At 25.6% G+C, this 15,879-nt stretch overlaps 1 protein-coding gene across 1 annotated transcript; it reads left to right on the forward strand.

The window, feature by feature from the left end:
• The first annotated feature begins 10,715 nt into the window (after window positions 1-10,715).
• Window positions 10,716-13,811, forward strand: LOC127284751 (histone-lysine N-methyltransferase PRDM16-like). The gene is made up of 3 exons (XM_051310393.1): window positions 10,716-10,770; window positions 12,929-13,174; window positions 13,588-13,811. Exons 1-3 carry the CDS (start codon window positions 10,716-10,718, stop codon window positions 13,809-13,811), a joined length of 525 nt encoding a protein of 174 aa, XP_051166350.1.
• The last annotated feature ends 2,068 nt before the right edge of the window (window positions 13,812-15,879 follow it).

Below are 15,879 nucleotides of genomic sequence, written 5' to 3' on the forward strand. Positions count from 1 at the left end.
AAAGTTATAAGTAAAGCAAAAAAAATATTGCTATTGTAAATATCTACAAAAATATTAAAAATTTCAAATTCAAAATTTGTACACTTATTTAGCACCAGTATCACTAAAATTTACCGAATTTTTAGAAAAATCCGAGACATGATCCCGTCTTTTCATATACAATTCCATATAACGAGCGCTCGGTATAACGAATCAGCTGTCTCTCCATATAACGAGAAACGTCTTTTCCGCTTACTCCCACTATCTAGCATATTATTGAAGTTATAGGTTATGTTTACAATTTCAATCTTTGCGCAACTTGAGAAGAAATTCTGAAAACGGTTAAGGCCTGGTCCAAGTGAGGCAGCGCCATCTACATTGAAACTAAAATTTTGGAAAATTTTCAACAGCCTTTTCTTGAAAACAAGAAGGTAAAATGCTTTTTCCTTTATGGATAATTGATTATTGGCAAGATATACACCAGCTAAAACTTTTTTTGAGTTAAAATAATGAAAAAAATTTCATGTCGATAAATTAAATATGAGTACTTTTTTCACAAAAACTGTAACAGTACTTTCTCAGAAATTACAATCAAAAATGCAATTTCCATTTGGAAAATTAATAAACGCTAAAAAATACACGACCTAAGATTTACCAATCACGAAAATAACAAACAAAAATTTTATTAAATATTTAACATATTGATACTGTTTTACTGATTGTGACAGCCCTTTGGTAGATTATGTATTTCAGGTGGTTAGCAACAGCGCCAATCTCCTCCTTTCGGCAAATCTGCGAAACGTCTGGTGACATATATAACCTGCCAAACGGCTGTCATAATGAGTAAAATATGTTATGTTAAAAAACTTTTTTTTTGTTATTTTCGTGATTGGTAAATCTTAGGTCGTGTATTTTTTAGCGTTTATTAATTTTCCAAATGGAAATTGCATTTTTGATTGTAATTTCTGAGAAAGTACTGTTACAGTTTTTGTGAAAAAAGTGCTCATATTTAATTTATTGACATGAAATTTTTTTCATTATTTTAACTCAAAAAAAGTTTTAGCTGGTGTATATCTTGCCAATAATCAATTATCCATAAAGGAAAAAGCATTTTACCTTCTTGTTTTCAAGAAAAGGCTCTTGAAAATTTTCCAAAATTTTAGTTTCAATGTAGATGGCGCTGACTCACTTGAACCTGGCCTTTAAGGCCTGAGCAGAATAGAAACGTAACCGGAATCATAAACGCAACCGGAAGAATAAGTTAGAGAAGGACAAACAATCTATCTATCCTTCTCTAACTTATTCTTCCGGTTGCGTTTGTGATTACGATTCCGGAAGAATAAGTTAGAGAAGGATAGATAGATTGTTTGTCCTTCTCTAACTTATTCTTCCGGTTACGTTTAAGATTACGATTCCGGTTACGTTTCTATTCTGCTCAGGCCTTTATTTGTCATTTCTCGTTATATAGAGAGTTTTCAGACCGAGCTTCTCGTTATATAGAAATTTGAGTGTATTAAAAAATTTTTTTACCTTGTTACAGAACACATAGTGATCTATTCTAAAGAGAAAAAGAAGCGATTTGTGAATAATACTCAGAATAAATATCTAACTGGCGGAAATCGAAAATGCTGTCATAGATGTGGAAAGACTTATAAATATGCCACTCATCTTAAATTCCATATAAATTATGAATGTGGAAAACCTCCTCGTTTTCAATGTCCATATTGTGTTTTAAAGGAATATAAATGCAAACGAAAATCAAATCTTTATACACATATACGTCATGTTCATCCTGGAAATCAAGTTTACGCTATAGAATTAGAAATATAAGATTATTAATAAATAATAATAATTATTATATAAAATTTTTCTAGTATTAAAAATTGATGAACATTGCAATTTAGATGTAATTTTTAATTGTATATGCTTGAAAAAAAAAATCTAGAATAGTTTATGGTGGGAAAAATTATTGTCATTTCTATTTATGTTAGCTCACGTTGAAACGTTCCTGAAAAATTCCAATTATCATTTTTTATTCCAAATAAATGAAAAAATTATTTTCTACTTTCTATTCTGTTGTGGAAAACTGAAATTTTTTTTTACTTAGGTTATGTAGCTCATTATGTTTCTATTTTAAAAAAATATATATTAAAATTTACCGTACCATAAAATTATGAAAATTTTTTTTTTTAATTTGATAGAAATAATTATTTCTACCTTCCATGGATCCAATTTTCCATAATTTTAATCTCTATATATTTTGAAGAAGAGGAAGAAATATATTGGGCAACATAACCTAAATAATAAAAAAAGTTTCTTTAAATTAACAATAGATAAAAATTATATATGAAGTTTGTATGTAAATACAAAAAAAAAAATATTTCTACAATGAAAAGAATTAATGGAAATATTAAAAATTTAATAGGAAATAATTTTAACATTGGAAAAAAAATGTATCTGTTTTTTTTTGGGAAATTTTTGCGGGAATCTTTTTACACGTGGGAATGTAGACTAGAATTTTTATTTTTACGGCATTGGTTCAATGACAATTATATTAAATTGTTACTTAATTTTAAATTGTAAAAAAAAGACACTTCACAATTATTTGTATTTTATTTGTAATTTACGAAGATGAAGTACGCAATGTTTATGATAAATGATTTTTAAAGAAATAATTTTTTAAAATGAAAAATTATTTCTTTAAAAATCGTTTATCATAAACGTTGCGTACTTCAGCTTCGTTGTAATTTCATATTTTTTTTCATATAACTTGATGAACATTTAATTGTATGAAATATAATTATATATAATATCATCATCGATATACATAATAATATTTTGTTAAAAAGAAATAAAAAAAAATTTTGTAAAAATATCTTATCCCGAGGAGTATTTTTATTTTATTATTATGTGACGCGCTCTGAAGAACGGAATCTAAGAAGCAAAAAATTATAGTTTATGTTTTAAATGTTTCATGTTCTCTAAATTTGAATTACTTTAAAATAACTAATTATTATTACAAATTTTGGCTGACTTTTTGCAAATTAGTAAAAAAATAACTAATATTTATTAATAAATAATATAAATTTATATATTATAAATTGTTAAATAATTAACAATTAAGAAATAATGTTTCCTTACTCTCTAAATCTGAATTAGTAAAAATGTTTACTGATTTAAATTAGTAATTCACTTTTTGCTTTAGAATTAGTTAAAAGTTACTAATAATTAGTAAACTTTTACTAATTGAGAAGCAAAAAGTGACTTACCAAATTGGAATTAGTGAACATTTTTACTAATTCAGATTTAGAGAGTAACTTTTTGAAATAATTCTACCTACTTTCATCACCTTTTTTTCAAGTTCATATTATTATTTACTTGTCATTTTTTTAATCATCATTTAAATGATGCACTGCAATTCGTTTCCCCTGTTTGTCCTATCGGAATTTTTTTTACAGGGTAGTTACCAGAAATTTTAACATAACCTAAAAGTAAATTTAATAATTAGTTATTTTTAACCTTTTTAATTAAATGATTAGTAGAAATATAACTATACTTGAATCAGTAACTGACTTTTTGCTATCAAATTAGTACTTTTTAATTAATTCAAATTAAAAATTCGTTTACGACTTTATTACATCGAAAATACTTAATAAAAACTGATTTTTATTTTCCATTAAATTAAAATGAAATTACAATCAAAGTAAAACTATCATAAACATAACCTATAATTTTTTAAATAAAAATGAATCCAGTTATTCCTGAAGAATGTTATTTATTTTAATTGTTTATTTTGTTTTATTTTTGAATCGTAGAAATCAATATGAAAAATGTTAATCATTTTTTTTCTTTCATACTTTTTTTAAAAAAAAATTATACAACAGGATATGTTAAAGACGGAAGTTCAATTAACAAAAATAAATAAATAATTTAAAGAGAAAATAATAATGTTAGGTGGCTAGTCTCTTCGGAGGCGTGGGTTCAAATCCCACCGCTGCCACCATTTTGTTAAAAACGGAAGTTAAATTAACAAAAATAAATAAATAATTAAAAGAGAAAATAATAAAGTTAGAAATAATACTAAATTTTATTATTAACAATTTCGCTTATTTGGAAAGCGTAAATGCTCTTCGCTAAACAATGTTTAGAATAAGGTAGTGGACTACCTCTCAGTAAATTATTAATTCAATAAACCCGGATAGACGGTATTTAAGAGAAAATGATAAAAAGAAACATGAGACAAGTAATTCAAAGTGAAATAAATAAATGGAGTCAAATTAAATTAACACTCAATTTATTACAATTTCACTTTGAATTACTTGTCTCATGTTTCTTTTTATCATTTTTTCTTAAATACCGTCTATATCCGGGTTTATTGAATTAATAATTTACTGAGAGGTAGTCCACTACCTTATTCTAAACATTGTTTAGCGAAGAGCATTTACGCTTTCCAAATAAGCGGAATTGTTAATAATAAAATTTAGTATTATTTCTAACTTTATTATTTTCTCTTTAAATTATTTATTTATTTTTGTTAATTTAACTTCCGTCTTTAACAAAATGGTGGCAGCGGTGGGATTCGAACCCACGCCTCCAAAGAGACTAGCCTCCTAACTTTATTATTTTCTCTTTAAATTATTTATTTATTTTTGTTAATTTAACTTCCGTCTTTAACAGGATATTTTTTTACAAAAATATATATAATTTTGTATTAATTTTTCAATGGCAGTGTTGTTTAGTTTAATAATATAAAAAATGAATGATAATAAAAAAAATATTAGATATTAAAAGATATTTTGATCTATGTAAATTATAATATTAAATAAAAAAATAATTATAAAAAAAAAATTTTAAAAATGTTTAAAAAGTGAACAAAACTTTTTAAATGCTTTGCTTCTATGTAATATTATATTTATTAATTTATACTTCTCTACATAAATGTAAATAATAAAATTATGTTTGTGATTAAAATAAAAATTTTTTCTTTTTCTTTTTCAGATTATTACTATCAACAACAGCAAGACTCGTATACAACAATTTCCTATGCCGATCATGTTCTTGAAAAAATTGAAGAATTTGTTGTGTCAAGTAGCAATAAAAAAACGTTAGTGAATATTAATTCGAGATTTTTTTCTCTCGAAATTTTCAAAATATTAATTCATTCTTTGTTACAGCAGAAGAGTACGTGGTCGTTGCAAAGTATGTTATGAATATTGGAAAAGACAATTGTCAAGTAGAGAAGCATGTAGCAAAGGAATAAGAGTCTCTACATTTTGCAGAACATGTCCCGATAAACCGTTTCTTTGTTCAAAATGTTTTGGGCCATATCATGGAATATTTCAAGAACTCAATAATACATAGTGAAAAAAGATTAATTTTTTTTTTTTAAAGTAAATGTTAATTATGATAATTTATTTGTTGAATGGGACAATAAAAAAAAACAATATCTTACGTTCTAAATTAAATAATTGTGAAAATTAAAAATTAGTTTCCTTTTTTTCTGTCATTTGCCAAATTGTATTTCTTCAAAATAAAGAATAATAGAAATCGATTTATATTTAAGTAGAATATTTATTTGCTTATATAATTAAATATATATATATATTTCCTTTATCAAAATCATCATCATGCATTTGAATTCAGCTTGTAATGTTTTCTTTCTTTTTTTCTTTTTTTTTATTGAATTTTGTAATAAATTGTAAATTTTATCTAATAAATAAAAATTACATTTTGTTCACAGATCCACTTCAATTCTTCAATAATTCAATTGACTTTTTTCCTGCAAGATCATATCAACAACATAGCCTCACCAAATTGGAAGAATTTGTATTTTCAAGTTCAAACAAAAAATCGTAAGTTTAACATTTTTTTTTTAAATTCATAATTTTACTATGTATGTATAATATGGAAATTATAGAAAAATAAATTTTTGTTATGTATAATTTTTTAATTTCCCCCCTTTTTTTTTGCAGAAGAGTTCGCGGACGTTGTAAAGTTTGTTATGATTATTGGAAAACTTTATTATCGAGCAAGGATGCATGCAATAAAGCAACAAAAGTTTCAACAGTATGCCAAGCATGTCCGGATCAACCTTTTTTATGCAAAAAATGTTTTGGACCTTATCATAAAATGTAGAGAAAAAAAAATTAGTTAATCAGAAGTGAAAAATAAACGAAAACATTCGGGCGAATAGTTTTAATTATAGCTTAAAAAATTAAATAATTATGATATATATATATAATTAAATTTATTATATATATGTATATATAAATAAATTAATAAATATATATATAATAAAAAATATAATATAAAAATAAAATCTGACTTTTTTAACCCTTATAGGACTGAAATTAATAATAATCATAAATATTTAAATTTAATTTCAATACTGAAATTAAATAAAAAAAAAAAATTAATTTAAGGGTATTTTTTATTACATTGACTTTGTTGATTTTTTCATATTTTAATTTGAATTTTGATACCTGAAATAAAAAAAAAATCATCCTCAAAGGGTTAAATAAATAAATATTTATTATGCTATTGTTCATATAACTATATTTACATTGCACGTTTGAAACTTCATATAAATAATTTTGTTTTATATAATTCATTAGTTATTCAATGAATATATATATATATATATGTAAAAATTATATAAATTATTTGAATAAAGAGCAACAAGGAAATTTATTTGATTCTATTATATCTATTAAGGCGCTCTCACAGCTTTTTGGCTGCCTGCAGGTTACCATGGCAACGCATGAGAGTGAGTGCGACAGAAAATTTGAATATTCAAATTTTCTGTCTCACTCACACTCGTGCGTTGCCATGGTAACCTGCAGGCAGCCAGAAAGGTGTAAGTGCGCCATTACTTGATCCAATTATTTAAAAAAATCTCATTTTCTAAATGGAATTATTATTAATAATTTTATGATTTATTAAATTATATTTATAAATATTAATTACAATTAATTAATAATAAAATTTGTTTATTGTCAAATTCATTCTAATTTTTTAAACTCCTTTTTTATTAGATTTAGTAATAATAAAATTGTAATAAACTTGTAAGAAAATTGCGGATATATTTAATTAATTTTTAAATTAGATGCTAAATAATTATGCTTTTAGTGCATTTTTCGGTCTGTCAGACCACTATTTCCCTTTTTTATTCTTTTCTAGTGATTTTAAATTATGTAATGACAACTGTCGTATATATATTTTTTACATTAAAAAGTCTATTTCATTATTTTATTTAAAAATATATTAAAAAATTTACATGGTGTTTAAATGTTTACAGAATCACGAAAACGTCAAAACAATAATTGCAGGTTATGATGACTGACAGAAAAATATGAAAAAATTTACCGAATTTACTTATACTTACGGCTAATTCCAATATCACAGACTGCTATAAACGACATTTTTATTGATATTATATAATTTAACGAACTTTAAACTTTTTTTAAATAATTGTCACCTAACGGTTTTTATGCAAAGCCAATTCTATGTGAGAAATCCCACAGCGTACGATGCTACTGAAAAACTGAAGAATGGTTTTTATTTGTACTTTAAGGCTGCTTACACAATATAGCTAAATCTCAATTTTTTAGAATGAGACGAGGCGCGCGCACCCATTGCCAACTGTCGACAAAAAAATTTATTCCCCGTGTTCCACTATTCTTATAATTTCAACTTGTTAATATTAAAAATTATAGAAAAAAATTTTTTTTATTTAAAATTAAAAATTCTATATCCTCCCAAATAAAATATTTGATAATTTCAATAATATTAATAAGCGGAAATTGTAGGAATATTGCCGTGCAAAACTAAAATACCGTAGCTTGTTTTTTACTTAGGTTATGTTGCACATTATGTTTCTATTTGAACAAAAAATAAAGAGATTAAAATTATAGAAAATTCGATTTGAATTTGATGGATAAAATTTTCTATAATTTCAATGTCTATAAACATAACCTAAATTTATAAAAAAAAACAAGTTACGATATTTCATTTATTTTTTCTCGTCAACTACCACACATTGCTCTCGTAAAATTTTAGTAACTTTTTTGTTAAAATTTAAAAGTTACTAAATTTTTACTAGAGCAGAGTGCAGTAGTTGACGAGAATTATGACAAATGGCGAAGGGACAATGGAAACCAACCAATATTACAAATTATTGTGGACAGAGCCTTATTTTATTGAATTTTAAAGGTGCTTTTATACCTCCAGTATTTTGGTCAAGCAATCAACTGGATTAAATTTTCATGAAGAATCACTGAATTTGATTGGCTCTAAAAATATTCAATTTTCACGGTGAAAATGGAATATTTATTAGAGCCAATGAAATTCAGTGATACAACCGTGAAAATTCAATCCAGCCGATTGCTTTACCAAAATACTGGAGGTATAAAAGCACCTTTATCCAACTTAACAATATTAGTTTCCCATCTCTGTATTGTGTTGAAAGAGGTTAGGTTAGTTTCCGTTCCCACTGGCCATTTGTTATAATTCTCGTCAACTACCGCACCCTGCTCTAGTAAAAATTTAGTGACTTTATTGTTAACATTAAAAGTTACTATAAAGTTACTAAATTTTTATTAGAGCAGGGTACGGTAGTTGACGAGAATTATGACAAATGTCGAGTGGGGACAATGGAAACCAACCTCATCCTAGAAAATCGTATTCAAAATGATGTGATTTAGCTATTATGGAAGCAATCTAAAGGTGCTTATTTTGTTTTGAGCGAGCGACAAATTTCCAAGGTCAAATATCAGTTTAAAAATTAAATATGGAAATTAATTTTGAATGAAAAATAGGTGGAAAAAGAAATTTAATTATGTTGTGTATTAAAAACTTTCTTTTTCATTATTTAATTCGATTAAAGAGATATTAATCAAAAATTTACAATAATGATTGTAATTTTATCATGTCTTTCACGGAGAGAAAAGTTACCAGTATATTTTTACTTGATACGTTTAGTATAGATTCTCACTAAACATCACAGTCATAGGGAGACTTTCGCTAAAAATAAATTACTTATAGATCATTCACACTTCGGTTGGGACAAAATTTTACAAAACAAAATATGTACACAAATTTGATTGGTTGTTCCAATAGAATATTTTTCATTCTTTTTAGTCTGAATGTGGACAGCCAATAAAATTTGTACATTTGATTGGTTTCCATTGTCCCCATTCACCATAATTCTTTTCAACTACCGCACTCTGCTCTAGTGAAAATTTAGTAACTTTTAATTTTAACAATAAAGTCACTAAATTTTTACTAGAACAGGGTGTGGTAGTTGATGAGTATTATGACAAATGGCGAGTGGAGACAATGGAAACCAACCAAAAAACTTGTCCAGAACAAAGTGTGAATGCTCCTCAAGGGAGCACAACTTACAAGTATAATTGATTGTGAACAACCAATCAGATTTGTGAATTTCTTTACGGACGGTAAATTTTTTTCGCCAGACATGTAAATGCTCCCTTACTTTTTAAACAAAATATTCCATTCTCTCCGTATTATAATAAATGATTTATTTCATAATTTTTAATTAATATTTTCAACAAAAAAAAAAGAAATAATGTACAATTTTTTAATTTAAATCAATAAAAAAAAAAGTAATTTAAAATCTGATTTTTTTTAAAAATAATTCTAATCTTGTTACAGATACGTCAATTTTCTATTTAAACGTTCAGAGATCTTATGGTGAAAATGAATCAACAGGAATGAATAATCCAAATAATGGAAGTCAATTGAATTCTTCTTCAACAGGAACATCAACGTGGTCATCACATGGCGATTCACATTCTTATAGTGCAACGAAAAAAAAATATTGCTGCCCCCGATGTAATAGAGGATACACACGAATATACGATATGAAAACACATTATCAATTTCAATGTGGCAAAGCGCCACGTTATCAATGTCCCTATTGTTCTAAAACTGATAAATTTAGTTCAAATATGTATAATCATGTGCGAAAAATGCACAGAAATGAGCCATTAGTCATTATTGATTTATTTAAACAACTATCGAGGACTAGTTATATTACATATAAGGACTAGTTGTTCATAATTATAGTTATACACGAAAAAAAAAGTTTGTTATTGACAAACTTGTTTGTACAACAAACTTTATTTTATCATAACCTCAAAATTTCATAACCTAAATTGTGTCGTTTTATCTTGAATTTCACTTTTATTTTTACTTTTTTCAGTTAAAAATTTCAATGATAAATCAAAATGAAAGTGAAAATAAAAAAATGAATGAAGCAGCCCAGATAGCACGCAAGTTTGCTGCCAACTTGCAGCCGACTTGCGTTGCAAGTTTTGCAAGTTTGCAATGTCCCAACGTAGCTTGCAAAGCAAGTTTGCAGCAAGTTTGCTGCAAGTTTGCAGCAAGTTTGCTGCAAGTTTGCTGCAAGTTTGCAAATACTACATTATATTTTGCAAAACTATATTTTAAATAAACAAAAAAACAATGCGCAGTTCAATTCTATAGCACATAGGGCTGCGCAGTAAATTTTTTTTACCTCCCAGCTATAGTGCTAAATACATAGTAAAGGGAATTTGTATCTTAAATTAAATTAATACTTAATTAATTAATACGTTAAATAATAAATTAATAATCTTCCAATGCAAGCTTGCTGCAAGTTTGCAGCAACCTTGCAGCAGACTTGCTGCAAACTTGCTTTGCAAGCTACGTTGGGACATTGCAAGCTTGCAGCAAACATGCAGCAAGCTTGCAGTGCAAACTTGCAAAACTTGCAACGCAAGTCGGCTGCAAGTTGGCAGCAAACTTACGTGCTATCTGGGAGGCTCATGGCGCCTCCATTGCAAAGTTTCGTGGCCCGCTAAGGTAACGTTTATTACCATGATAACGGTTGCTATGGACATGGTTACTATGGAAACGGTTGCTATGGACATGGTTACTATGGAAACTGTTACTATGGAAACAGTTACTATAGAAACGGTTACTATGGAAATGGTTGCTATGAAAGCGGTTGCCATGGTAACGGTTACTATGGAAACGGTTGCTATGGACATGGTTACTATGGAAACAGTTACTATGGAAACTGTTACTATGGAAACAGTTACTATAGAAACGGTTACTATGGAAATGGTTGCTATGAAAGCGGTTGCCATGGTAACGGTTACTATGGAAACGGTTGCTATGGACATGGTTACTATGGAAACTGTTACTATGGAAACTGTTACTATGGAAACAGTTACTATAGAAACGGTTACTATGGAAATGGTTGCTATGAAAGCGGTTGCCATGGTAACGGTTACTATGGAAACGGTTGCTATGGACATGGTTACTATGGAAACAGTTACTATAGAAACGGTTACTATGGAAATAGTTGCTATGAAAACGGTTGCCATGGTAACGGTTACTATGGAAACGGTTGCTATGGTAATATGGAAACGGTTGCTAATGTAATCTTTTGCTATGGAAACGGTAACTATAGCAACCGTTGCTATGGTAACTGTTATGACGGCAACCATACGAGTGTACGATGGACGGAGGGAAGGACGTCAAAGCGAAACTATAAAGGTGCTTTTATACCTCCACTATTTTGGTAAAGCAATCGGCTGGATTGAATTTTCACGGTTGTATCACTGAATTTCATTGGCTCTAACAAATATTCCATTTTCAACGTGAAAATTGAATATTGTTAGAGCCAATCGAATTCAGTGATTCTTCGTGAAAATTAAATCCAGTCGATTGCTTGACCAAAATACTGGAGGTATAAAAAGACCTTAAGGCTTTCGAGCATAAGACACGAAACCCTAAAGATGAAGATCAAAGTGAAAATAATTAACAAACATACATTGTTGATTAGAACTTCAAGGTTATGTTATGAGGCAGTTTGTGTAATTTCTTTTTTATTTTCACTTTCATTTTCTTTTAAGTAAATAATCAAAATGAAAGTGAAAATGAAATTTAAAGTCAAAGTGAAAGTAAAAATAAAGTTCTAATAAGAAATTCGAGGTTATGTTATGAGGAAGTTATAGTGTAATTTCATTTTTACTTTTATTTTAATTTTCTCTTTAGTAAAAAATTTCTGTGAAAAATCAAAATGAAAGTGAAAATCAAATTGAAAGTGAAAAGTTAAAAAAAATACATTGCCGATTAGAAATTCGCGGTTATGTTATAAAGCATAAACTTTTTTTTCCATGTATAATGTAATATAAAAAAAAAAATTACTTCGTATATATGTAAATGTTTTAATTCAATTTATGTAAATTTGTTTTTTTTTTAATATAAATTTTTTTCAAACTTTCCCGCAATAAGACATAAACTAAAATTTATTAATATAGGTATCATATTTTGAAAATAGATACAAAATATTTTTATTTGGAAAAATTTCTTCGTTTTTTTTTTATAATTATTTGGAGATGATTTTTAAAATATGTAAAATAAAAATATTTCTATAATGATATATATTTTTTTTAACTTCTTGAGTGTCTTTATAAGACTATTCTTTATAGGTTATAAAAAAATAATTTACGTGAAATGTCGTTTTGTAAAAATTACACAAAATCTTGTAAATATTATATATTATCACTATGTAGCAATTGATAGCGAAAATCCCTTTTTCTATAAATATTATATATATATATATATAAAAATGTACTTAATATGTGAAATAAGAGATAAAATAAACTATTTTTTTGGTTCAATCAAATTTTGCCATTTATCGATACAATTTGTTGCAATTGAGTTTCGTTAGATTACTCTTAAACTAAAATACTTCTTTAAAAAAAAATTTTTTTTTATTATTAAATATTATATTTTTATTTATCAGTTTTAAAATTTATTATTTAAATTTTTTTTGTTTTTTAATTAAAAAGAATTGTTTTCTTTTTGCAAAAATTTTTTTCTTAGAACAAAAAAAATTGTCTTACTAACAAAAAATTATTTCTTTTTTTTGTTTCAGATGTTAACTCTGGCATGCTTCCAATTTCTCGAAATGTGGAAAATTTTAGTGGTTATCATAATTCTATTTATGAAAATCCCGAGAGAAATTTCAAAAATTTTCCTTGTCCCAATTGTCCAAGTGCTTTTACTCGTAAAAATGGACTTATTTGCCATTTACGATTTGAATGTGGACAACCACCACGTTTTAAATGTCCCTATTGTGACTATAGATCAAAAAAATCATCAAATGTTCAAAAACATGTTCGTATTAAACATCCAGGCGAACCTGTATCTTATTTATTTATATAATATAGAGTACAAAAAATATTATAAATCACTATATAATGAAAATAAAATAAAAATTATTTCTATTTTGTATGAATATAAATATTGTAAAGAAGAAATAAAAAAAGATTTTTAAGATTAAATGTTTTTTTCATTAAAGTTTTTTTAAAACATTGGAAATAACACATTATATTTACATAATTTCACATTAAAAAAAAAATTATAATTTTCAAATAATATAATTTGGTATTAATTATATAGAAATATTTCATGTAACAAAATGTATTTCCTCTTATCATATGTATTGCTTTGAAGAATATTGATAATAATTATACTAAAATTGGAAAAAAAGAAGACGAGATGAAAAATTAATTTATTTTTTTTAATTTTTAGATTACAGAACATCAGCTGAAACAACATTTGTTTGTCCACAATGTAAACGTAATTTTCGACGAATGAAAGGATTAAAACAACATATGACTTATGAATGTAATCGACTACCACGTTTCCAGTGTCCCTATTGTTGTCAACGTTCAAAACTTTTGTCAAATTTGTATAAACACATTCGACGAATTCACGCTGGAAATAAAGTCTGGGGAATTGATCTACATCAATAATGAATCTTGGTTAATTAAAAAAAAAAAAAAAAATTAAATAAAAATTTAATTCTACCTCAGTCGTTAAAAATATTCACGGAAAAATCTCGGGAACATTTTTATTATTTATATAAAAATTATTGATAATACTCAAATTTTAGAATTGTATTTATTTTTATGAAAAAAGTTTCTTTTTCATTTAGTTCAGGAGAAATTTACAATTTTTCAGTGTAACTTTACCAATTTATTTGAAATTTGGTAATATATTTAATTTAATTCTTTAAATCTATTATTTTTATATTTAGTTCTAATGTTTTTTTATCAAATTTAATATTTATTAATTATTTGATAATTATTATTTAGTGTGAATAATTTTAAAAGTCATGACAAAGCAAATATTATTTATAAAAATTTTATATTATTTATTATTATTACTTTATTATTTATAAAATTTAATTTAAAAAATTCCCGTAGTAATTAATTAGATAATTTATTTATTTTAATTTAAAAATTGATTTTTATAGAAAAAAATATATTTTGCCAATTGGTAAAATTATTCCTACTAAAAATATTTATCTGAAAATAAATAATAAAAATTAATTTTAATTAAAAATCATAACTAAATATAAAATTAATAAAAATACTTAATAATTTATTTTATTACTTTTTAAATATTTTCTTAAGCGCGTTGTGATTTCGCTACGAGTATGGGAATTACCTGTGAAATTATATTTTTAATGAATTTTCAATTCTTGACGAAAATGTACAACGAGGATTTAGGGTGATTCCCCTTGTATATTGATACTCGTGGCAAATTCACACGACGGTCCAGGCATGGGTAGGTAAAATATTCATATGTCGATGAAAAACGAATTGTTGTAGAAACAGCTTTAATCGCGCAACGTGTAACATGTCTTCCTCAGTACTTCAGAATGACTCGGTTAACATCGTTTCTGTCAGCTGATTAGTTAATTTGTAAAAGTCATTATTGTCAAACGGTCTAGAATTTCTTAAAGTTTGTTAAAAAAAAAAATCGAATCATTTTATTCTTGTTGATTATAAAACAGTGTAACGCAAGAAATATTTCCTTCTTTAAATTTTTCAATTTAGTGATCGCAAACATAAGTTAACTTGTTTTGTTTAAATAACTTTATTATCTCACAAACAAATAATTGTTTTTACTTAAAAAGTTGATTTTCTGAAACTTTATAAATATTACCCAGTTTTTAATTAAATTCGTGAGGTTACTCCAAAATATAGTAAATTTCTCGTAAACTCTTAGAGAAATAAATCTATTATTACAATTATTTATATATATATCGAATTATTTATACTAAAAAATCTAAAATTAAATTAATGTTCCTAAGATAGATCCGAATGTAAAATTATATTAAATTGTTTATAGGTATAATTTATATTTAAAATATTTAAATGCACAAATAACGTAAAAAAAAAACTTATTTAAGAGTGCTTAGCCCATTAACATAACCTCAAACTAAAAAGTTGTTTTTAACTGCAAATAAAATAAAATTTATCAAATTTTGAAATATTCAGTTGTATTATTTTCAAAATAAATTATTTTGCCCAAAAATTTGTTGCTGAATAATAATTATTTCATGCTTTATAGTTTTTGTTTAAAGTTTTGTTAAACCATTTGTTATTTTTATCAAATTCTTATAAACATTTCTCATTTTGTTATTAGAAAGATTTTCTATAATTCTGTTCGTTGAATTTTTTTAACAATATTTTGTTCAAAAGTTAATAAACAAATAAAATTTTTATTTTTCATATTTTTTTAAACAAAAACAAAAAAAATTATTATAAAAATTAAAATTGTTCACTAACTTTTAAGAAAAAACACAAAATGTTTATTAATTATTATTTAACAACAAATTTTAAATGAAAATAATTTTTTTTTTTAATTTTACAACTGGATTCTTATAATTTGGGTGAAATCAATTTTAAATATATATTTTTAGTTCCGTTAAAAACTACTTTTCAGTTTGAGGTTATGCTAATCGGTTAAACCTCATTAACCTTCTCCCTGTCCTGGGTTATCCCCACTCCAGCGCTATAGAATGTATTTCCC

Source organism: Leptopilina boulardi, unplaced genomic scaffold, assembly GCF_019393585.1.
Source record: "Leptopilina boulardi isolate dan_hultmark-lab unplaced genomic scaffold, ZJU_Lbou_2.1 LbouV2_121, whole genome shotgun sequence".
Classification (NCBI taxonomy): domain Eukaryota; kingdom Metazoa; phylum Arthropoda; class Insecta; order Hymenoptera; family Figitidae; genus Leptopilina; species Leptopilina boulardi.